This window comes from Bubalus kerabau, chromosome 11, assembly GCF_029407905.1.
Source record: "Bubalus kerabau isolate K-KA32 ecotype Philippines breed swamp buffalo chromosome 11, PCC_UOA_SB_1v2, whole genome shotgun sequence".
NCBI classification, from domain to species: domain Eukaryota; kingdom Metazoa; phylum Chordata; class Mammalia; order Artiodactyla; family Bovidae; genus Bubalus; species Bubalus kerabau.
The window spans coordinates 29,904,859-29,925,663 of NC_073634.1; the positions used below are offsets into that span (position 1 = coordinate 29,904,859).

Below are 20,805 nucleotides of genomic sequence, written 5' to 3' on the forward strand. Positions count from 1 at the left end.
CTAGATGTGGATTTGAAATTTATAAGCAGAGATATCTGAAAAGAGATTAAGACTTGAGGGATAAGGGAATGTCGTAAGTCCTAAATATTTTCTCATACTCATCGTTAGATGTCCCTGAGGTTCTCCCTGATCCTTAAACTGCATTACTGGGTTTAACCCATAGCCTCCCTAACTGAGAGCTGCATCTCCCTTCAGATGCCATCTTATCTGTACCCAAAGAGGAAAACAAAGGCTAAATTGGAAATGAGATCATTTGGTTCATCCAGTTTTCAAATTTATCCTGAAATCATATGAACTGTGTTCTCTTTCCTTTGGCACAGCCCTTTTAGTGTAATAAAGAAAGAAACCTCCAAGTGCCACAAGATACTCAATGAAGTCTGTAGTTGGTTTGACAATGACATAAGAATAGGGAAGAGAAATAGTGTACTGAGTTATTATTGATGCTAAGACCTTTCCGAATTTTAATGAACAAAAGTACAACACCTCAGAGCAACCCTCTCTGGTACCCTCACTAATTTGCCCAACAAAAGGACCCTGCCTTGACACATCCTTAGTGAACATCAAGCAGGTTATCTGCCAACTGTGGCAATGCTTGATAATTCTGCCTCATGCTCCTAACCCAAGCATCTTATCCCCACAGTATGCACAGTCTAGATCATGATCTTGAGCTTAGGATTCTCCAAAAATGAATAAATCTCCTGTGCATTTTAAAGGAGATACCCCTGGCTTACAATATTATTTTATTTAACAGACTCCCTGACTTGAATAATTAATAAATTAAGCTTCATGTGGACTGTGCAGCCTGTGGATGGTTGAGGAATCATCCAGCCTCTCATCCTAGGCCCAGGCCCGTTCCTCCAGTATCAGGGTCAGCTCTTCTTCTATATACTAGATAGGTCCAAAGTGCACTCCTGTGTGCCTCACACTGGGTAGGAGCTCAACAAATAGCTTTGAAAATTAAATTGAAAGTAACTAACAAATGAAGCTAATTAATTAACTAAATGAATTAAGCCACTATTAACTGCATGACATTTCAAGTGCTAAAGATACAGCAGTGAACAAGACAGACCAAGCTCTGTTCTTGGAGGAACAGAGTATACTTTGGCTAGAGAACATTTATACACTTGAAAGACGCTGAAAATCTACAGGGCAGAAGTTCTTTGATTCTTTCCAGTTATTTAAATCCTACAATTAAAATGTTCATATAATTAGTTTTGAGCAACAGAGAAAGAAAATAAAGCTTATCTGCCAAGCCTCACTCTAGTTACCCTCCTCAGCCTCTCATCCCTCCAGAGCTTTTGCCTGAATTATTGAAAAAGATAATGAATTGACATGATTTAGGCACCTGCTATGTGTCAGGCACCTACTATGTGGTATTCCAGTGAGCCTATAAAATAAGCATATTATTCCTATTCCAGAGATGGAGCTCTGAGAAGTTATTTTACCCAAATTCACATAATTACTAAGTGTCAGAATGAGCACTGGAAGTCAGGATCATTTGACTTCATAGCTTCCCTGTCACGCTCATTAAACTGTTCTGTTTCACCGAAAACTAGAAAGATTTTGTATCATCTTGCACTGGAAGAGAAGACTTCTCATCTATAAACGTAACAGAGTTCAAAGCACCTCTAGATGGTACTCTCAATTCATGAGTAATAAGCACCTTCAAGAATATTTCGCAGCCTTTAAATTAGCAAATATTGCCACATCAAGCATTTTTAAAATCCTCCAGAGATCAAAATGAACAGGATTTATTTTATAATTTCATTGCTTCCTACCCTCATCTTTGACATGCAACGAAACTAAAGGTAGCAGAAACCAAGAAAATAATGCTTTGTGAAGCACAGTGTTATTATTATAAAAATACTTATACAATGCCAGTTCTCAAAATGTGTATCAGCTACTGATAAATATAATAATCACTAATTGTAGGAGGAGGCTAATATTTTAAACAAGATTTATATATAATTAGCTTAACTAATTAGTATATAACAAATATATATAATTTGTTCAAATAACTATTATACATATATATATTTATCCTTAAATGTATATATATACATTTAAGGATAAAAATCAAATAAAGCAAAATTAAGATGGAGCCTCACTCTTGAACTATGCTTTGTTTGAAGAGAAAATCTAGTTATAGAATCCTGGTTTATTTTGGCCACAAGCATATATCCTGAATCTCGTCGAGAAGTCCACTTGCCCAGATGAGGAGCTTGAAGCCGATTGCTTTTTATCTATTTAATCAGAAATCACATTAAGACTTTCTTTGCACCCAGCACCTCCCACTGAAGTCTTCCAGAAGGTGGGTGCATTCAGAGAATAGGATTTGGTCCATGCTGTTGAGCACTGTCCTGGACAGATTGACTCGATTTGATTGAATTTCCTTTATTACCCTGAAATGACACAGAAGAATGATAAAATCTATGATTGGACACAGCGCCAACCAGAGGAACCACCTAAAAACCTGACCTAAACTAAAAGGTGGGGCACAGAATATCAGGATATATCTTTTAAAGCAATATTTTAGTACATGATTGCCATTTTTTTTCCTGTTGGTACTTGTTTTAATATAAAAAACACCTCCTAACCCACAAAATATATTTCCCTCTCAGTTCTAAAAATAAAGCAGCCTAAATACTGCTGTGAATTTTTTCATTAAAAATTGCTTCTAGAATATAAATACATGTGCTTGCTTCAGCCTGACCACCTGGAATCACAGGCTTATAAATTGTATAAAAGTATATAGTGTTAAGATGTTTACTAAAAATTATTAATAGGTTTTCCGAGTTATATAATTTAACTTCCCTGTGACTATTTCATAAAAAAGTATACCTCCACTAACAAAATAATATGTTTTGCTTGATAGATTGGTCATGTACTCATACGACGCTACAGGTGTGCCGGGCACATTACAGCGTGTGGTTTGGATGTCATGGAAACGCCAAGAAGGGTGTGGCCATCATGTGGGGGAGCTTAATCAAAGCCAGTTGTCAGTTGGCTCTTTACTAATTTAGTTCTCAGAGTAAAGATGTCAGCTGTCCTTTTCTACAAGACATTTCATTTAGAAGACTTTCCTGAAATACTTTCTTCCTGAAATAGACAAAACTGTAGGCCGATGTGTCATTTTAGTTAATCAAAACAAGTAGGCAAATTAGTCTCTTTTATTTTTTAATGAATGTAATTTAACGGTATTTAATTTGCATACAGGAAAGTTCACCGAGAAAAAAAAAAGTCTGCTTTATAGCACTTTTGTAAACCTCAACAAAGCCCTTCATTAGGAGACCTAATTGATTTTTCCTACCCACTCCCGCTATCACAGTACCTGCTTATTCACTCAGAGAAGAAATGGGTGTGCCTGGTGTTTCAAGCAGAGATTTAGGTTAAAATGTCCCGTGGCTCTGTTCTTGCAGGGAGATCTTGGCCAGTGCCTGCTTCAAGCGTTCAGGAACTCTGTTTTTCTGAGCAATAGGGGAATGTTGCTTGTCTGCTAGGTGCCCTCCCCATGGCCCCAGTTTAGTTCAGCTTGCAGCCTTCACTGGAATTTTTTTATTTCTTGTTTATTTAAACCTTGCCTTATTCCAAAATAGGGATTTTGAGGCTTCTTGGGGCATCACAGACTCAATGGACATGAATTTGAGCAAACTCCAGGAGACAGTGGAAGACAGAGGAGCCTGGTGTGCTACAGTCCATGGGGTGACAGAGAGTCAGAAATGACTGAGGAACTGGAAAACAACAACACAGGGACTCATAGACTATACCGTATAAAATAAATGAGGAAGCAAGGGCAGTTAGACCGTAGAAAGCCAAGCAAACATCACGAAGGCAGGAAGAGAGCCAGTACAAAAAAGATAAGCCGTGGGAGGGGCACTGTGGCTGTGCAGCTTAGATCACCCATTTGACTCTGAGTTGCACAGGGACCAGAGCAAAAAGAGAAAGAGGAGCAGTTACAAGATTGTTAGTGTCCAGAAGTTGAAGCAAAACTAGTTGATCTGAAGGCCAGTTTTTCCTGGTGTTGAAACCTGACATGATTTCTCCATGAAGATGGCACTGTGTGATGTAATGGACCAGCTCCTCAAAGCATGGCTTCAGTAAATATGGCTCCTTTTCTGCAAGTTCTTACATGCCAGCAGATGGCCAATGGCCAAACTGTAAGTTTGTTAAGATAATTCTCCAAAGGGCCTTTCACTGAATTGACTTTCTTCTTCAGTAATTATATTTTAAAAAAAATTTTTATGTAGACCATTTTTAGTCTTTATTGAATTTGTTTACAATATTGCTTCTGTTTTATGTTTTTGGGTTGTTTTGACCACAAGGCATGTAGTATTTTAGCTTTCCACCCAGGGATTGAACCCACACCCCCTGCATTGGAAGGTAAAGTCTTAACCACTGGACTTCCAGAGAAGTCCTGGTAATGAGTTTTTGCTCAAAGAGTCTCCAAGCTTTTCTCCATCTTTCTCTTTTCACTTTCCCCCTCCCAAGTCTTTCACTGCTGGCATTTCTTTAAGAGATTGGAAATACTTCAACTTGGAGAGTCTCAGAAAACTGCCATTGCTCTCCTCACTGACTGAAAGAGGCTTCCCATGGGGCTTCTAGCTCTTTAAAGCAATCAGGGCCCAGCACCTAAGGTACAGTCATCTCCCTTGACCAGTACCTATCACGCTGGGCCTTGTCAGTGTGCTCCCTGAATGTCTATTTCACAGGTGATAAAGCTACAGTCCAGGGAGTTAAAAGAGCTTGCCTGTGGCAGGAAAGTCAGCATTTGGTTGCAGTCAGTGCTAGACCGGTCTCCTCTTTCCTCACATACTACAGCTCTTTTCACCCAGGGGATCCCATGTATGACTGGGGGTCTTGGTTGACGGTCACTGCAGAAGCTTTCTTAACTGTGTGCTGTAGATGTGAGAGACATCATTGCAAGGAATCAGAAGGCTGGTGTCTTTAAGACTGGAAACATATCAAGCTGGTAAGATACCTTTTTGCCTTGAAACACTCTGGTTAAAACTGCTTTTCTCGGTACAATGGGTGATTATTAAAACCATTTATTAAGCACTTGCTGTGGGTCAGGCACTGTCTTAAGCACTTTAAAAGTTATCTTATTTAATGCTCACAATCTGTAATGAAGCAGGCAGGCATTTTCATTATCTACAAATCACAGATGAGAAAAATGAAAGATAGCTATGTTAAACACTGTGTTGAGGATGATTTAAGGATTGAGAGAGTACACTATGAGGTTGGGAGAAGCCCAGCCTGGGACCTCCTTGTGAATGGGTCTGTTTCACTGGTGCTCAACCTGGGGTGGGGGGGGGGGGTGGCAGGGGGAGGCAGTTTTTCCCCTGGGGATTTCTTTACTGTTATAATTGGGATAAGACAGTGGCTACTAGAATCTAGTGGAAGGAGGCCAGAGATGCTGCTAAGCATCCTCCAATGCTCAAGGCATTTCCCACCACCACCCCCAACAAAGAATTCTCTGGCTCAAAATGTCAATAGTACCAAGACTGAGAAACCCTGTTCTATTTTATGGTTTCAAACTGGTCTAGGTATTCATTCCCTAAACAGAAGTTTCTCCTTCTTATTGAAACTAGGAGAAATGCTTATGCTCAACCAAAGCAACGCTACTATGATGCTACATTTTAAGTTTGCCCTCAAGTAATGAATATCCATTTAGTAGTTTTCACAAGAAATATCTGAATCTGTGCATTTTTCTTTTACGTGTTTAACCACAGACATTATTGGGAGAACAGTCTAAGTTTGAAGTAATTCTTTAATTACTGTTAAATCGTCATTCTTTGACATTTTGAGTTTTCTCTGTCTGAGGATGCTTTCCCACCCCACACTCTCTCAGCTTGGGGGAAAAAGAAAAGGTGGGTGAACAGCTGCTGCTGCTATTTAGTTGCTAAGTGGTGTCTGACTCGTTTGTGACCCCATGGACTGGAGCCCACCAGATTCCAGAGTTCCATGGGATTTCTCAGGCAATACTAGAGTGCTGATACTAGGGTTGCCATTTCCTCCTTCAGGGGATCTTCCCAACCCAAGGAATGAACCCATGTCTCCTGTCTGGCAGGTAGATTCTTTACCACTGAGCCATTAGGAAGCCCAGGTGAACAGCAACAATGCTTAAAAACTAAAGTGTAAAACATATGGGATGAGGATATGGAGTAGCAATAACTTTTTTTTCTCTTATATTAGCTGGTGAATGTAATGTGTCCATATTTTTTTTTTAATGTGGTATTAGAATGTTCACAGTAGGCTGATGGCATGGGGGCAGTATGCTCTGTGTTTCTCAAATAAATGAACAACCAGTTCTGTTTCCAGTAGGTTTCCAGTAGGTTCAGAAAAACAGCACTCTATTACTTGGGTACTCTTCATTCTTAGGCCAGCTTTTATTTCACAGTGCAGACTGCCATACCCTTCTGTGGAGGACTTCATTTTTGGATGTGATTTTCAACCTGGTCTTTTAGTTATCAATCAAAAGCACATTTTCTGTGTTGTCCTCATTTACATTTATTTAATGCTTAAGGTCATTTGTGACCATTTGAGTGTATTTCAGCATATGGAATCAGGGAATAATAGATTTCAGCATCATGCTGTGAAGAGAGATTGTGTTTTTACAAGACATAATGTTGTTTACTGGGTGTTAATAATCACTAATTAATAAACATATCTAGAATTCTAAAATGTTGCATTTTGGTGGAATAAAAATGTCAAGTGTTTAACTTATGGAGTGCAGTAGTATTTTCTATATCCCTTCATAAAATAATGAAGTTACATAAAGAAGCAAAATGTTATTGTTCAACACAGGTTATATCCAAAATGCCTTTGTTTCTGTTTGGTGTTCTCAAAAATACTATTTCTAATACATGGTTCTGAGATGCACCTGGACATATATGTCAGTAGTCATACAGGGACATCCAAGAAGAGGAGATTTTTTTTTTTCTGTCTTTCTTTCATATTCATTGTGGTCAGTTTCTTCTCTTTTAAACCACTGTAAGCATTTTGTCCAAAGTCTACGAAAGTACTTTGCCAGAAAGCAAGTGAATGAGTCAGTCTTTGAAACGCCTTGATCTCATATTAAGGAGCTACTTGACCACTTAACCTTCAGGAAGCTAAGAGGAAACTGCCAACCAATGATGCAATAATCAGCATCCCCTGTATGCACTGCTTTCCCACCCATAACCAGTACAATATGATGAAAGCGTTAGCTCCATGCGAGACGAAATAAAAGGAAATCATTCACAAAAGAGCTAAGATATAGTTCAATATTCTTTTTTAGTGCCTCAATGCATATGCAGAATTTCTTCTCCAAATTGGAGGTGTGGAATAACAGTAGCGACAGATAGCTAAGAGGTATTTACCATAGCTATAAAGCCCACACGTGAGCCAAATATTTCTGCTATTAAAAAGCACTTCAAAGCTTGACATGAAGTTTGTAACAGCTGAATGTCTCCTGTGACTTCATTTGCAAGGAAGATGTAAAAGCAGAAAGGAAAATCCTGATATGAGAACCGTGAACCTAGGAACTGGTGTTTTTAAAAAAAGAACGATAAAGCAATCCAGAAATTTGACAGGCACCCCAAGCTCCTGTTCCCCCTGCCCTGCAATTTTCTCAGGAACCAGCATTCCTCCTGTGACCAGCCTCTTCCTACAGGGCAGACCCAGGTTGGGTGGGGCCCAAAACTTACATTGAGGGTCCTCTTTGGGAGGATGAATTCTATTAAACCTTATTTTGGCAAATCGTATAGAAGCAACAACCATGTGAACCCATCACTAGGGCTCCTTGTGGGCCTGGGGAGGGGCCTGTGGGAGGGAGGGGGTCTCAATGTTTAGGCATCATTAGCTTGACAGTAAATCTACTCGTGCTGTCGTAACCACCAGTAGCCTTGCCTAGAATAATGCTCTTGCCTTCCAAACTCTTACTCCCTCTGCTCCATTTTAATGCGAGTGTGACTGTTGCTCACAAGTGTGATAGCTCAATTGGAAAGATATGTTTGCAAAAGCCTGGAAGCTTTGCTGCTGCTGCTGCTGCTAAATCACTTCAGTCGTGTCCGACTCTGCGACCCCATAGATGGCAGCCCACCAGGCTCCCCCATCCCTGGGATTCTCCAGGCAAGAACACTGGAGTGGGTTGCCATTTCCTCTCCAATGCATGAAAGTGAAAAGTGAAAGTGAAGTCGCTCAGTCGTGTCCGACTCTTAGCGACCCCGTGGACTGCAGCCCACCAGGCTCCTCCGTCCATGGGATTTTCCAGGCAAGGGTACTGGAGTGGGGTGCCATTGCCTTCTCCTCTGGAAGCTTTAGGCCTGGCTAAAAGATCTAGGATGCACATTTGTGAAGGATATAGCCATTGCCTCTCAAAGATCTGAATACAGTCATTTGATGGTTCATTCACTGGTCCATCCATGTAGCCATCTATCAATTTAACTAATATGCCCAAAGTATTCTGCCTGTGAGAACATAAATACAAAGTTATAGCAAATAACTCTTGAGCAAAGAAAGTCATGCCACTAAATATAGCTAGAGTTTGGTGAAAGAGCAAGGATATTTACAGCTTCTCAATTGTTAGGTTTATCTGAAGCTGTCTTCAAAACTGTGACTGTCTAATAAAGAACCATTCAGAACTTCTGATGTCTGCATATTTCTAGGTGTTCCAGAATTAGTGAATGGCGTCATTCTCCAGTTAATAGTAATTAACAGTTACAATATTTTTAAAAATTGACTAAATATACCCTGCTGTGATATTAAAAGTAACTTTCTACTTAAGAAGAGAGTTTATTTTTGTGTGCAAATTGCTAGTGAATTTAGACCTGTGACTTTTTTATTATTCTTTGATAAACCATTAATTTTAGTAAACTGTGGAATTCATAACTTTTAAGACTTTTATAACCCAAATTTTACCTTTATGTGGGCCCCCAGAATTGGCTATTGACTCCATTGCCCTGCTACTTTTTAAGATCTATATCTTCTCGAGGTTCATTTTGCTTTAGAGATTAAATTGGGGATGTGAAAAATGCTTTAAGAATATAAATTCCAACCAAGTGGGATGAAATTGCTGCCTTTTCCAGGCCTTCTACAGTCTTCTCTCACTTTCCTCCTCTCTTCATTCAATGTAGCTTTCACTGTTCCCCAACATACATCCTCTCCTTGGGTTACCCAAACCTCCTCACTCTCCTCTAGCACATTTGGTTTTCCTCATCTCTAGTCTTTGCCAGTCTTGTTCCCCTTTTCCTTATCCATCTAAATTCTTTCTTCTGGGCTTCCCTGGTGGCTCAGTTGGTAAAGAATTTGCCTTAAGTGCAGGAGACCCGAGTTCTATCCCTGGGTCGGGAAGATCCCCTGGAGAAGGGAACGGCTGGCTATCCACTCCAGTATTCTTGCCTGGAGAATTCCATGGACAGAGGAGCCTGGCGGGCTACAGTCCATGGGGTTGAAACTTAATTACCATTTCCCGCTGCTTTCTCAAACTACGTCAGTTTGCCCTAACCTTTGCCCTCTTTTAACTTCTATTGGCCTTAGAATCGTCCCCCAGAAAACATGGCTTCAGTTCAGTTCAGTTGCTCAGTCATGTCTGCCTCTTTGCGACCCCATGAACTGCAGCACGTCAGGCCTCCCTGTCTATCACCAACTCCCGAAGTCCACCCAAACCCATGTTCATTGAGTCGGTGATGCCATCCTACCATCTCATCCTTTGTCGTTCCCTTCTCCTCCTGCCTTCAATCTTTCCCAGCATCAGGGTCTTTGCATCAGGTGGCCAAGCATGGCATATTCTCTCATTATTCAAAGTGTGTTGTTTATTTTCATGTACATTGTTTCATTCATTTTTTGGGTAATTATTTTGATCACCTTCTCTCTGTCAACTACTGTTCTCAGTTGCTAGAGATGTAGTGATGAATGAAACTGAGAAAGTCCATGCCTTCTTGGAGTTTGCATTCTGGGAAGAACTTAAAGGCAAGAACTCTGCTTAATATGTTTTTATATTCCCTGAAGCAATTAGTACACTTTATCCCTATTACATGAAAGGTTTTAAAGTTTGTATTTGGAGCACACTTTGAAAGATAAAATAAATGACATGATAAATGAAAAACAGGGTAAGACATGAATCTGTAAAGATTATGGAACGAAGCAATTTTTAGTAGAAGGAAGTCAAGCTCTAGAGATTGAGACATCATTTATGTATCAGATAGCTGACTTTCATTTCAGGATAGGCTTCTTCTCAGGCGTGCACACGCAGCATCTGTAGACACACTGACATTGTGAGTAGGCATTTATCTGTCCTTTGTCAGGTTGAAGAGGATGGTTAGAAGAAGGTAACTGAGATAAGGAAGCTGAAGGCTCTCTTTAAGAAATTTTCTGATAAAACATACCTGTTAGTGAGTTTTGCTAGAATTACAGTAACAGAATCTGAAAAACTGCTGAGAATTATAGAGGTGGCACAGTCCTGTTTCCATCTGTTGCTATCTTGGATATGGGAAAATGAAAGTACTAAGTGTACTTCCTATTACTAACACATTTTATTTGCTTAACATATTATAGAAGGGCTCATATCCCTTTTGTACTGAACAAATAAGCTCCCACAGAGTGAATGTTACCTACTTTTGATATTTTGGTAGAGTTAGTTCTCCTTTTTGTGGGCTTTTTTTTGCGTGTATTTGAGACTTTTATGGGCTGGAGAAGGAAAAGGCTTCATTGGATCATGAAAAAGCAAGAAAGTTCCAGAAAAACATCTACTTCTGTTTTATTGACTATGCCAAATCCTTTGACTGTGTGGATCACAACAAACTGTGGAAAATTCTTCAAGAGATGGAAATATGAGACCACCTTACCTGCCTCTTGAGAAACCTGTATCCAGGTCAAGAAACAACAGTTAGAACCAGACATGGAACAATAGACAGGTTCCAAATTGGGAAAGGAGTGTGTGAAAACTGTATATTGTCACCCTGCTTATTTAACTTCTGTGCAGAGTACATCATGCGAAATGCTGTGCTAGATGACACACAAGCTTGAATCAAGATTGCTGGGAGAAATATCAATAACTTCGGATATGCAGATGATATTTGAGTCAGGGTCACAAATCCCAGATTTGTTGACTTGTTCTTGGGAAAGCAGGAAAAGGCTGTGTGTGTATGTGTACGGCAGTGTCACGCTCCACAGCTTCAGAAAGCACTTTTTTCATATCTCTGCTATTAAGGCAAAGCTCCCTGAACCTCATTTTTCTGTGTGCTCAATTGGTTTAAAATGAGGCAATCAGTATTAGAATATTTTGCTCCATTGTGGTGTTTTTTTTTTTTTTTTTTTTTTTTTTTAGTTACTCATGAAATGAAAATGAAACACTCTAAAATGAAACACCCTAATGGCAGAAAGAGAAGAGGAACTAAAGAGCCTCTTGATGAAGGTGAAAGAGGAGAGTGAAAAAGCTGGCTTAAAACTCAACATTAAAAAAACTAAGATCATGGCATCGGTCCCATCACTTCAAAGCAAATAAATGGGGAAACAATGGAAACAGTGACAAACTTTATTTTCTTGGGTTCCAAAATTACTGTGGACAGTGACTGCAGCCTCAAAGTTAAAAGATGCTTGCTCCTTGGAAGAAAAGTTTTGACAAACCTAGATGGCATATTAAAAAACAGAGACATTATTTTGCTGACAAAGATCCATATAGTTAAAGCTATAGTTTTTCTGGTAGTCATGTATGGATGTGAGAGTTGGACTATAAAGAAGGCTGAGCACCAAAGAGTGATGTTTTTGAACTGTGGTGTTGGAGAAGACTCTTTAGAGTCCTTTGGAATACAAGGACAGTCAATCCTAAGGGAAATCAATCCTGAATATTCATTGGAAGGACTGATGCTGAGGCTGACGCTCCCATAATTTGGCCACCTGATACAAAGAGCCAACTCACTAGAAAAGACCCTAATGCTGGGAAAGATTGAAGGTGGGAGGAGAAGGGGACGAGGGAGGATGAGATGGTTAAATGGCATCACTGACTCAATGGAGATGAGTTTGAGCAAACTCCAGGAGATGGTGAAGGACAGGGAAGCCTGATGTGCTGCAGTCCAAGGGGTCGCAAAGAGTTGGACACAGCTGAGCGTGACTGAGCAACAATAAATATCTACAGAGCAAATTTTCAAAAGAGGACTTTGTCTATTCATACAGCCTTATCAAACTGTGTAAACTACTAAAGTTTGTAATATATTTTCATATCTATAAAAACTAGTCTCGTCCCATTATTCCTTCTTCCTAGAATATTCTAAAATCATGTTGGTATTTGTATTACGGTGGTATTTTCATTTTGACTGAAAATATATATGTAAATTAATTTACTAAGATGCTGCCTTATGACTCTGAATCTTCTGTTCAAGAACAAGTAGTTTTCTTTTTAAGCTTTTTTAGGTGTTTCACTAGCATTTAAAATGTTTCATTTCTAAGTTTATTTTTAGAAACTACCTTTTTCTATTTCTTTTATAAATGAAGTCTTTTCTTTCATTATATTTTCTATTATTTTACTTGTATGTGTGTATATAAAGAAAGCTATAGGGTTTTGTCTAGCAAATGTTCAGTCAGTTCAACGAGTTATTACTTCTAATACCTTGTCAACCTAGTCTCTTGAATTTTCCAAATAAACAATCACATCATTTGCAAATGATGAGACTTTTTACTTCTTTCTGATTCTTGTATCTTTTTTTCTTCTCTTGTATAATTTTATTGGATTAAAAAAAATCCCAGAATGATATTAAATAGTATGTTTGAGTCTAACTTTGTTGGGAATCCTCTAGTATTACACCATTAAATGTGCATTAGCCTATGAGTTGAAAAAGAAATGATATTTTTATCTTCATAAGGAATTTTCTATTGATTCCTGTTTTTAAAAGGTTTTGTCATAAATCCATATGGAGCTTTAGCTGATGCCTTTTCAGCATGTATAGAGATGATCAGATTGTTTTCTTAAATCACTGTAAGCTCTACAGATGATTCTGATACTGACGTTTGAGACCTGCTGCTCCAGGTTATCACTCCTCTGTTTCTAGACTGACTTTAAAGCTGATCCCATCCTCTTGTTCTGTGTTTTTGTTTGCAATTAAATAGACAAAAAAATTACTTCAGAGTCCAGGTTTGCCTAATGTTTGAACCCCCTATTGGGCTTCCCAGGTGGCGCTAGTGTTAAAGAACTTGCCTGCCAATGCAGGAGATGCAAAAGACTAGGGTCCCATCCCTGGGTCAGAAAGATCCCCTGAAAGAGGAAACGGCAACCTCCTCCAGTATTCTTGCCTGGGAAATCCCACAGAAAGAGGAGCCTGGTGGGCCACAGTCCCTAGGGTCGCAAAGAGTCAGATACCACTGAAGCAACTGAGCACGCAATCAGGAGCCCCCTATGTTGGTGACCAATGCATTCTCTGGTTAAGGAGGACTGGTCAACTGTTTTGAGATTTCAGAATGAAAGACACATTGATAGTTTTACTAATTATATTTTCTATTTCAAATATCTCTGAGTCTATGATTATGACTAGTACAACTTGTGTTATTGATTTCAATGGAATCAAATGTAATTTAGCATCTGCTACACATAAGGCACTGTGATGGGCTCATCAGGGGTTACAAAGGTGAGTAAAGTGAAGTCTGCCTTAGGAAGCTCAAGATATGCAGATGAGAGGTAAACACTTTCCAGTCATCAAGGTATAAGACAAAGCCTGCTCTCTCCTTGGGTCAGTCATTCTGTTTAAGACACAAGCAGCCAACTCAAGGTGAGGGCATCTGAGAAAGCTTTTTATAAAGGAGGTGGTAGATGGGCTTTGGTTTAGCAAATGATTCTAGGTATGAAAAGAGGGGAGGACACAGTCAAAGGCATAGAAGTAGGAAAGAAGTAGGAAAGGCAAATTTAGTTACCTGGTGTGATGAATGGGAAGAGGCCAACAGAACATTTCAGAAGTCATTGCACTGGGGCAGAAGGGGAAGTGAATGGGACATAGCCTCTAAACGGACTTGTGAGGTGTGGGGCAAGGTTCTATTTGTTGGTTTGACTGGTGGTTACAGGGGTACTTGCCACATAATAATTAGTTAAGGCATGTATTTATTTCATGGTTTTCTCTCTCGGTGTTTTATTTTACAATAAAAAGAGTTTTCTGTTTGTTTCTCTTTCAAAGGCTTCTTGGTGGTTCCAGAGAAAGGGAAAGAGGTAGTCCCAGGCTGAATGAGAATGGAAAATGGTGAACAAATAGGGAACCCATTCTAGAGAAGCTACTGGGAGTGGGAAATAAACTGGAAGAGTAGTCATAGACAGCAGTCTGGAACATGCTACACTGGAGGTGGTTGTAGAACATAAATATGCATTTGCTTTGTGACAGTAAGTAACACATGGTGAAGAATAAAGGTTCAAATCTCAGGAAAATGTTGTGCTAGAGGATTTGGAGATCAAAATCGAGATAAGAGTAGAACTATGGAAACTGGAGAATCAGAAAAGAAGATGGCCAAGGATACAACCTTGGGAAATGACTATGTTTCAGGAGCAGAGTCATGGGGAGCCTGGAAGGGATACTGAGAAAGGACTGGAAACAAGAAGGCTGGTTCAGGGTGGGACCGTGCAAGGTGGGAAGCAAGTCCAGGAGAGAATTTCAAGGAGAGGGTGATCAGCAGTGTCAGCTGCTGAAGATTGCTGGAGCTCAAGCAAACTGCAGAGCAGTTCCAGTGACTGTTGTGAGAAAGGTCGTATTGCCAGGGCAGGTGAAGTAATGAGAATAGGCTATTCCTGTAAAATGTTGATGGCAAAGGGAAAGAGAAATAGGATGTGGACTAGAAGGAAGCAGAGTTGCTGGGAGAGGTGGGCATGTTGGCAGGCATGGCACAACAGCTGAGGAAGAAGAAATGAATGTGATGGGCCCAGCATTGGATGGGATAAGGGCCTAGAGTAGTACTTCTCAAAGTAAAGCCCCCAGACCAGCAGCCTCAGCATCACTTGGAAATTTGTTTGAAATGCAGATTCTCAAGCATCTCAGTTTGTTTCACTTCAGACATACTGAATCAGAAACTCTGGCATTGAAACCCAGTGATCTGTATTTTAACAGACTTTCTGAGGATTCTGATACACATCCAAGTTTGCAAACCTCTGCACTCAGAGGAAAGAGGAGGAGTGATATTATCCTGCACGCAGGTTGGGAGTGGATTCTCTTTGAAAGGATGAGTGACCCTACTTCCTCTGTGACAAGAGAAGAGAGAAAAGATAAAGAAGAGGGAAAAGATGAAGAAGAGGAAAAAGATGGTATCAGCTAATCTCAGGCTCTCAGTAAGGTCATCTACTGAGAAATTTTTTTCAGTGTGAATTTTTGATCACAGGGTGAGAGTCCTGTTAGAAATTGACTTGGCTCTGCATTTCAGGTTGAAACTCCAACCTCAAAGCCAGAATGAAAAGACATAAGTTAGTGCAAGAGTAAGGGAAGGGAAACTAATATTTATTGAGCACCCATAATACACTTGTATTCCTCTATCTCGTTCAATTCATTATCATCATGGAATGCCACTATTACTGTCCCTTTTTTTATATTTGAGGGCAGTGATATTCAGAGCATCGCTCAGCCTGACTGGCTTGTGAGGGAGCTAGTATTTGAACTCAGAGCTTCTGAGCTATGAAGTCCAGTATTCTTTCTATTGTACTATACTGTTAGACTCAACAGGTTTGACATGCTTATAAATATTAAGATTGTTAAAGCATGTGTCCTGTAATGATTATTGATTTTCTGTTTCTATCTATAAAATGGTACTTTGCTTTGTAATTCATTTCAAACAGAAAATTTTGATATTATGATGAAATAAAATAGAGACACATACATTTTACTTTAGTGTCAATTACAAGTAACGCATTGACATGTTTTGGGTGTTTGATAAAACCATCTTTACATGTCTTTACCTATGATTGTTATACCTTAAATTGTAAGCTCATATAGGCAAGGGACCTAGTTATATGTATGTATATATACCCTGCTGTCTTTCAGAAAGCATTTCTTTTTAAATTTTTAACTGTTTCATTGTGGTAAAATTGAAATCCAATAAACTGTATGTATAATTTTATAAGTTTTGAAATTTTTATACACCCCTGAAACCATCACCATAATTGAAATACTGATCATGTCTTATCAGCCCCTCCTTTCTGACCCTTGAAGTTCCCTCCCTCTCCAGGAAACCACTGATTTGCTCTCTTTTATTACATATTAGTTTATATTTTCCAAAGTTTTAAATAAATGAGATCATTCAGTATGTGCTTTTCCCCTCAGTGTCCTTTCAGTCCGCAAAATTATTTTGAGATCACCTATGTTGTTGCATGTATCAATAGTTCTTTCCACTTTATTTCTGAGTAGTCTCCCACTGTATGGCTATACCTCAATTTTTTTTAATCCTTTCACCCACTGATGAACTCTGAGTTGTTGCCAGTCTGGGGCCGTTACAAGTAAACCTGTTATGAACACTTATGCACATGTATGGTTAGATGGATGTATGTTTTGCATGGGTATATCCTTTCACTTCTCTAGAATAAACACCTAGAACTGGAACAGCTAGCTCTTAGACAGGCATAGATTTAACTTTTAAAGGGAGCTGCCAAAATGTTTTCCAAAGTGGTTGTATCTTATATTCCCCTCAGTGGCGTCAGAGAGTTCCATTTGTTCACATTGTCATCACCTCCCAGTGTAGTCAGTCTTTTAAATTATAGCCCTTCTAACACATATATAGTGATAATCTCATTAGGGTTTTAATTTGGATTTCCCTGATGACTAATGATGTTGGGTATCTTTTCATGTGCTTATTTGCCACTTATGTATCTTATTTGGTGAAGTATCTATTCAAATGCCTTACTTACTTTTTTTAAAAATTGGGTTGCTTGTTTTCTTATTGTTAACATACCCGGAGTTCTTTATATGTTCTGGATATAAGCTCTTTATCAAATACATGATTTGCAAAAATATATGCTATTTTCTCCCAGCCTGTAGCCTGTCTTTCCATTCTCCTCCTGGCATCTTTCAAAGTGCAGAAATTTTTAATTTTAATAAAGTCTAATTTACCAATGTTTTCTTTTATGGATCATGCATCTTGTATCATATCTAAGAAATCTTTTCTTAAGCTAAGGTTACAAAGATTTTCTCTAGTATTTTCATCTACAAGGTTTATAATTTTAGGTTTAACATTTAGGCTTCTGATCCATTTTAAGTTGACCCATTTCACATCCATATGATGTGAGATTTGGATTTAAGGTTTTTAAATATGGATATCTAATTATTAAAGCACTATTTGTTGAAAATATCCCCTTTGTCCACTGCAATACTATTTCATATTTTATGCTATTATAAATGGTATTTTTAAAAATATTATTGTAAATGGTATGGAATTAGAAATTCAAATTTTCAATTATTTTGTTGTTTGTATAAATACAATGAAATTTTGTATATTGATCTTGTATCCCATAATTGTTTTAAACTCACTTATTAGTTCTTCTTACTTTTCTATTTCATTGGATAGTCTACATATATGATCATACTGCCCACTAATAAAGACAATTTTACTTCTTCCTTTCCACTCTTGATGCCTTTTTTGCCTTGCCTTATTGCAGTGGCTAGAATCTCTAGCGCAATATTGAATAGTGAGATAAAACATCATTTTCATGTTGCTGATGTTAGGTAGAAAGCATCTAGTCTTTCACCATTAAGTATGATGTTGGTTGTTGGTTGGTTGGTTGCTTAGTCATGGATGACTCTTTTGTGGCCCCACAGACTGTAGCCCACCAGGCTCCTCTGTCCATGGGATTTCCAAGGCAAGGATACTGGAGTGGGTTGCCATTTTTGTCTCCTGGAATCTTCCCAACCCAGGGACTGAACCTGCATCTCCTACATTGTAGGCAGATTTTTTACTGCTGAGCTGCTGGGGAAGCCCAAATGTGATATGATGCTAGCTGCAGATTTTTCACGGATAATCTTCTTCAGGTTAAGAAAGTTCCCTTCTTTTCTTTGGTTGCTGAGAATTTTCATCAGAAATAGATATTCAACTTTGTCTAGAAATAGATATTCAACTTTGCAGTGGATTTTCTGTAATTATTGAAATTTTCACATTTTTCTAGTTCATATATATGATGAATTATACTGATTAATTTTAAAATATGAAACCATGTTTTAAACTTTAAACCATAAACTTTCTTTCATTCCCTCACTTGATCAACCTGACTTGATCATGATGTATATATGATATAGTTATTTTGGTGGTTGCTTTAGGTTTTATAGTACAATCTATCCTTAAATGACATACCACTTCATCTATACTATAAAAACTTCATAAAAGTATACTTTTATTACTCCCTTCCCAGTCTTACGCTATTATTATTCTCTATTTTATTTATTCATATATTATAAACCCTACAATACTTATTTGTTTAACCAGTCAACTATATTTTTAAGACAGTTAATAATAAGAAAAGAACCATATATTTACTCAGATAGTTATAATTTATAGTTCTCATCCTTCCTTTCTATAGATCCATATTTTGGATCCGGTATTGATTTTTCTTCTACCTAAAAGACTTTCTTTACACTTTTTGTAGTACTGATCTGCTGGTGATTAATTCTTGCAGCTTTTGTATGTCTGAAAACATCTATTTCACCTTAAACATATATATATATATATATATATATATATATATATATATAGTAACTGGCCATGCAATAGGTTGGCCATACAAAAGGTTGGCCTCCTTTTTCCCTTTTAGTACTTTAAAGATGTCACTGATCTGCTGGTGATTAATTCTTGCAGCTTTTGTATGTCTGAAAACATCTATTTCATCTTAAACATATATATATATATATATATATATATATATATATATATATATATAGTAACTGGCCATGCAATAGGTTGGCCATACAAAAGGTTGGCCTCCTTTTTCCCTTTTAGTACTTTAAAGATGTCACTCCACTGTCTCCTGACTTGCATATTCCTCAAAAGAAATATACTATCATCCATATCTTTCTTTGAATAATGTGTCTTTTCCTCTGGGTGCTTTTCAGATTTTCTGTTTATCACTGTTTTCAGACAGTTTGGTTGGATGTACTATATGCCTTGTAGTTTTCATTATGTTTCTTGCGCTTGGAGTTTGTTGAAATTTCTTGATCTGTGGGTTAATAGTTTTTATTAAATTTGAAAATATTTTAGCCATTATTTCTTCAGATATTTTTTTCTGTCTCCCCCTCTTTTGTCCTTTGGGGACTCCAATAACACATATATTAGGACACAAATTTGCTTCACAGCTCACTTGCTGATATTCTTTTGTTTTATTTCTATTTTTTTTTCTCTTTATATTTCCATTTTGGATAGTATCCATTGCTTTGTCTTCAGGTTCACTGATTTTTTTCTCCTGAAATGTCTAATTTGCTTTGAATTCCGTTCAACATATTTTCTTCTCAGACATTGTAGTCTTCCTCATTAGAAGTACTTTCAAAGTATCCTTTGTGTCTCTACTTACCTTTTAATACAGTAAATATCATTATGATACCTAGTTTAATACCTTTGTGAATTCTAACATCTGTGTCAAGTTCAATTATTCAGTTTTCCTCCTCATTATGAGCTTTATTATTTGACTTTTTGCATGTCTGGTAATCTTTGATTGTATACCAAGTATTTTGAATTTTACCTTTTTAGTATCTGAATGTTTTTATGTTTCTATAAATGATTCTGTTTGGTTCTGGGACACAGTTACATTATTTTGAAATAATTTGATCCTTTTGAGTATCACTGTTAAGATTTATTCGGCAGAACCAAAGCAGCATTTAGTCTAGAGCTAGTTATTCTCCACTGCTGAGACAAGATCCATGTGAGAACTCTACTCAGTGCCCTGCGGATTATGAGGCTCTGTAGTCTGGCTGGTAAGAACAGCTGCACTTCCTGGCCCAGTGTGAGCAATGGCCGGTTCCCTCCAATCTTCTCAGGTGGTTCTTTTCCAGCCTCAAGTAGTGTCCCCATACACATGCTCCAGTCAGTGCTCTGCAGAATACTTCTCAGGGGGCCTATCCATAGATTGTCTCTCTGTGCAGCACTCTCCTATCTGATACTTGATACTGGAAACGATACCTGTCTTGGTTTCCTCAGATTCTTAGCACCCTCTCCTTAGCTCAGATAATCCACCTAGTTCCAGCTCAGTTTACCCTCCTTGTACTGTGGCCTGGAAACTCTCTCAAGGCAGTAGAATGGGGCAATGGTAGGGCTCATTTTATTTTTACCCTGCGCTTAAGGATCACCATCATTTGTTGCTGACTCTTAGTGTCTTAGAAACTATTATTTATATATTTCAAATAAATAAAACTATTTTATATTTTATAAAATATAAAACTATTATTTATATATATATATATATACACACACATATATGTTTTTAGTTGTTTTGGGCAGTAGGGTAAACAAGGTACTTGTAAGTCCATCGTTACCTAAACTAGAAATCCTGAGAAAGCATTTTAAGTGGCCTCCATGTCTACCTAATCTACACATTCTATTTAAAGAACAACTTAATATAGGAACCTCTGTTTCTTGAGTGTCTTCTATATGCCAGACACTCTGCTAGGTATATTCATACACAGTTCATTCAAATGGCATGTTTACTGAGCAGCTGTTATGTGTCACGGACTGTTCTAGGCAGTGAAACTACATCATGGTACAAAACAGATTTTAGAAATCTCTTTCCCTAGGATGCTTATCTTCTACTGGAGAAAAAGAATTTTAAAAATTAATGATTTAGTTATATAGCGTATTAAAGGATAATAATTGCTATTTAAAAAATGAAGAGCAGGTTAA

General features: G+C 38.0%; 1 protein-coding gene across 2 annotated transcripts in view; it reads left to right on the top strand.

The window, feature by feature from the left end:
- Positions 1–20,805, top strand: part of CAMKMT (calmodulin-lysine N-methyltransferase) — a 411,952-nt gene that overhangs the window by 357,265 nt on the left and 33,882 nt on the right. The window contains exon 7 of one of the 2 annotated variants that reach the window (XM_055539970.1): positions 4,903–4,969. The exons of the other annotated variant lie outside the window; for it this stretch is intronic. Coding sequence (XP_055395945.1) covers positions 4,903–4,969 — 67 coding nt within the window. The remainder of the gene's footprint in view (positions 1–4,902; positions 4,970–20,805) is intronic. 2 annotated transcript variants of the gene reach the window in all.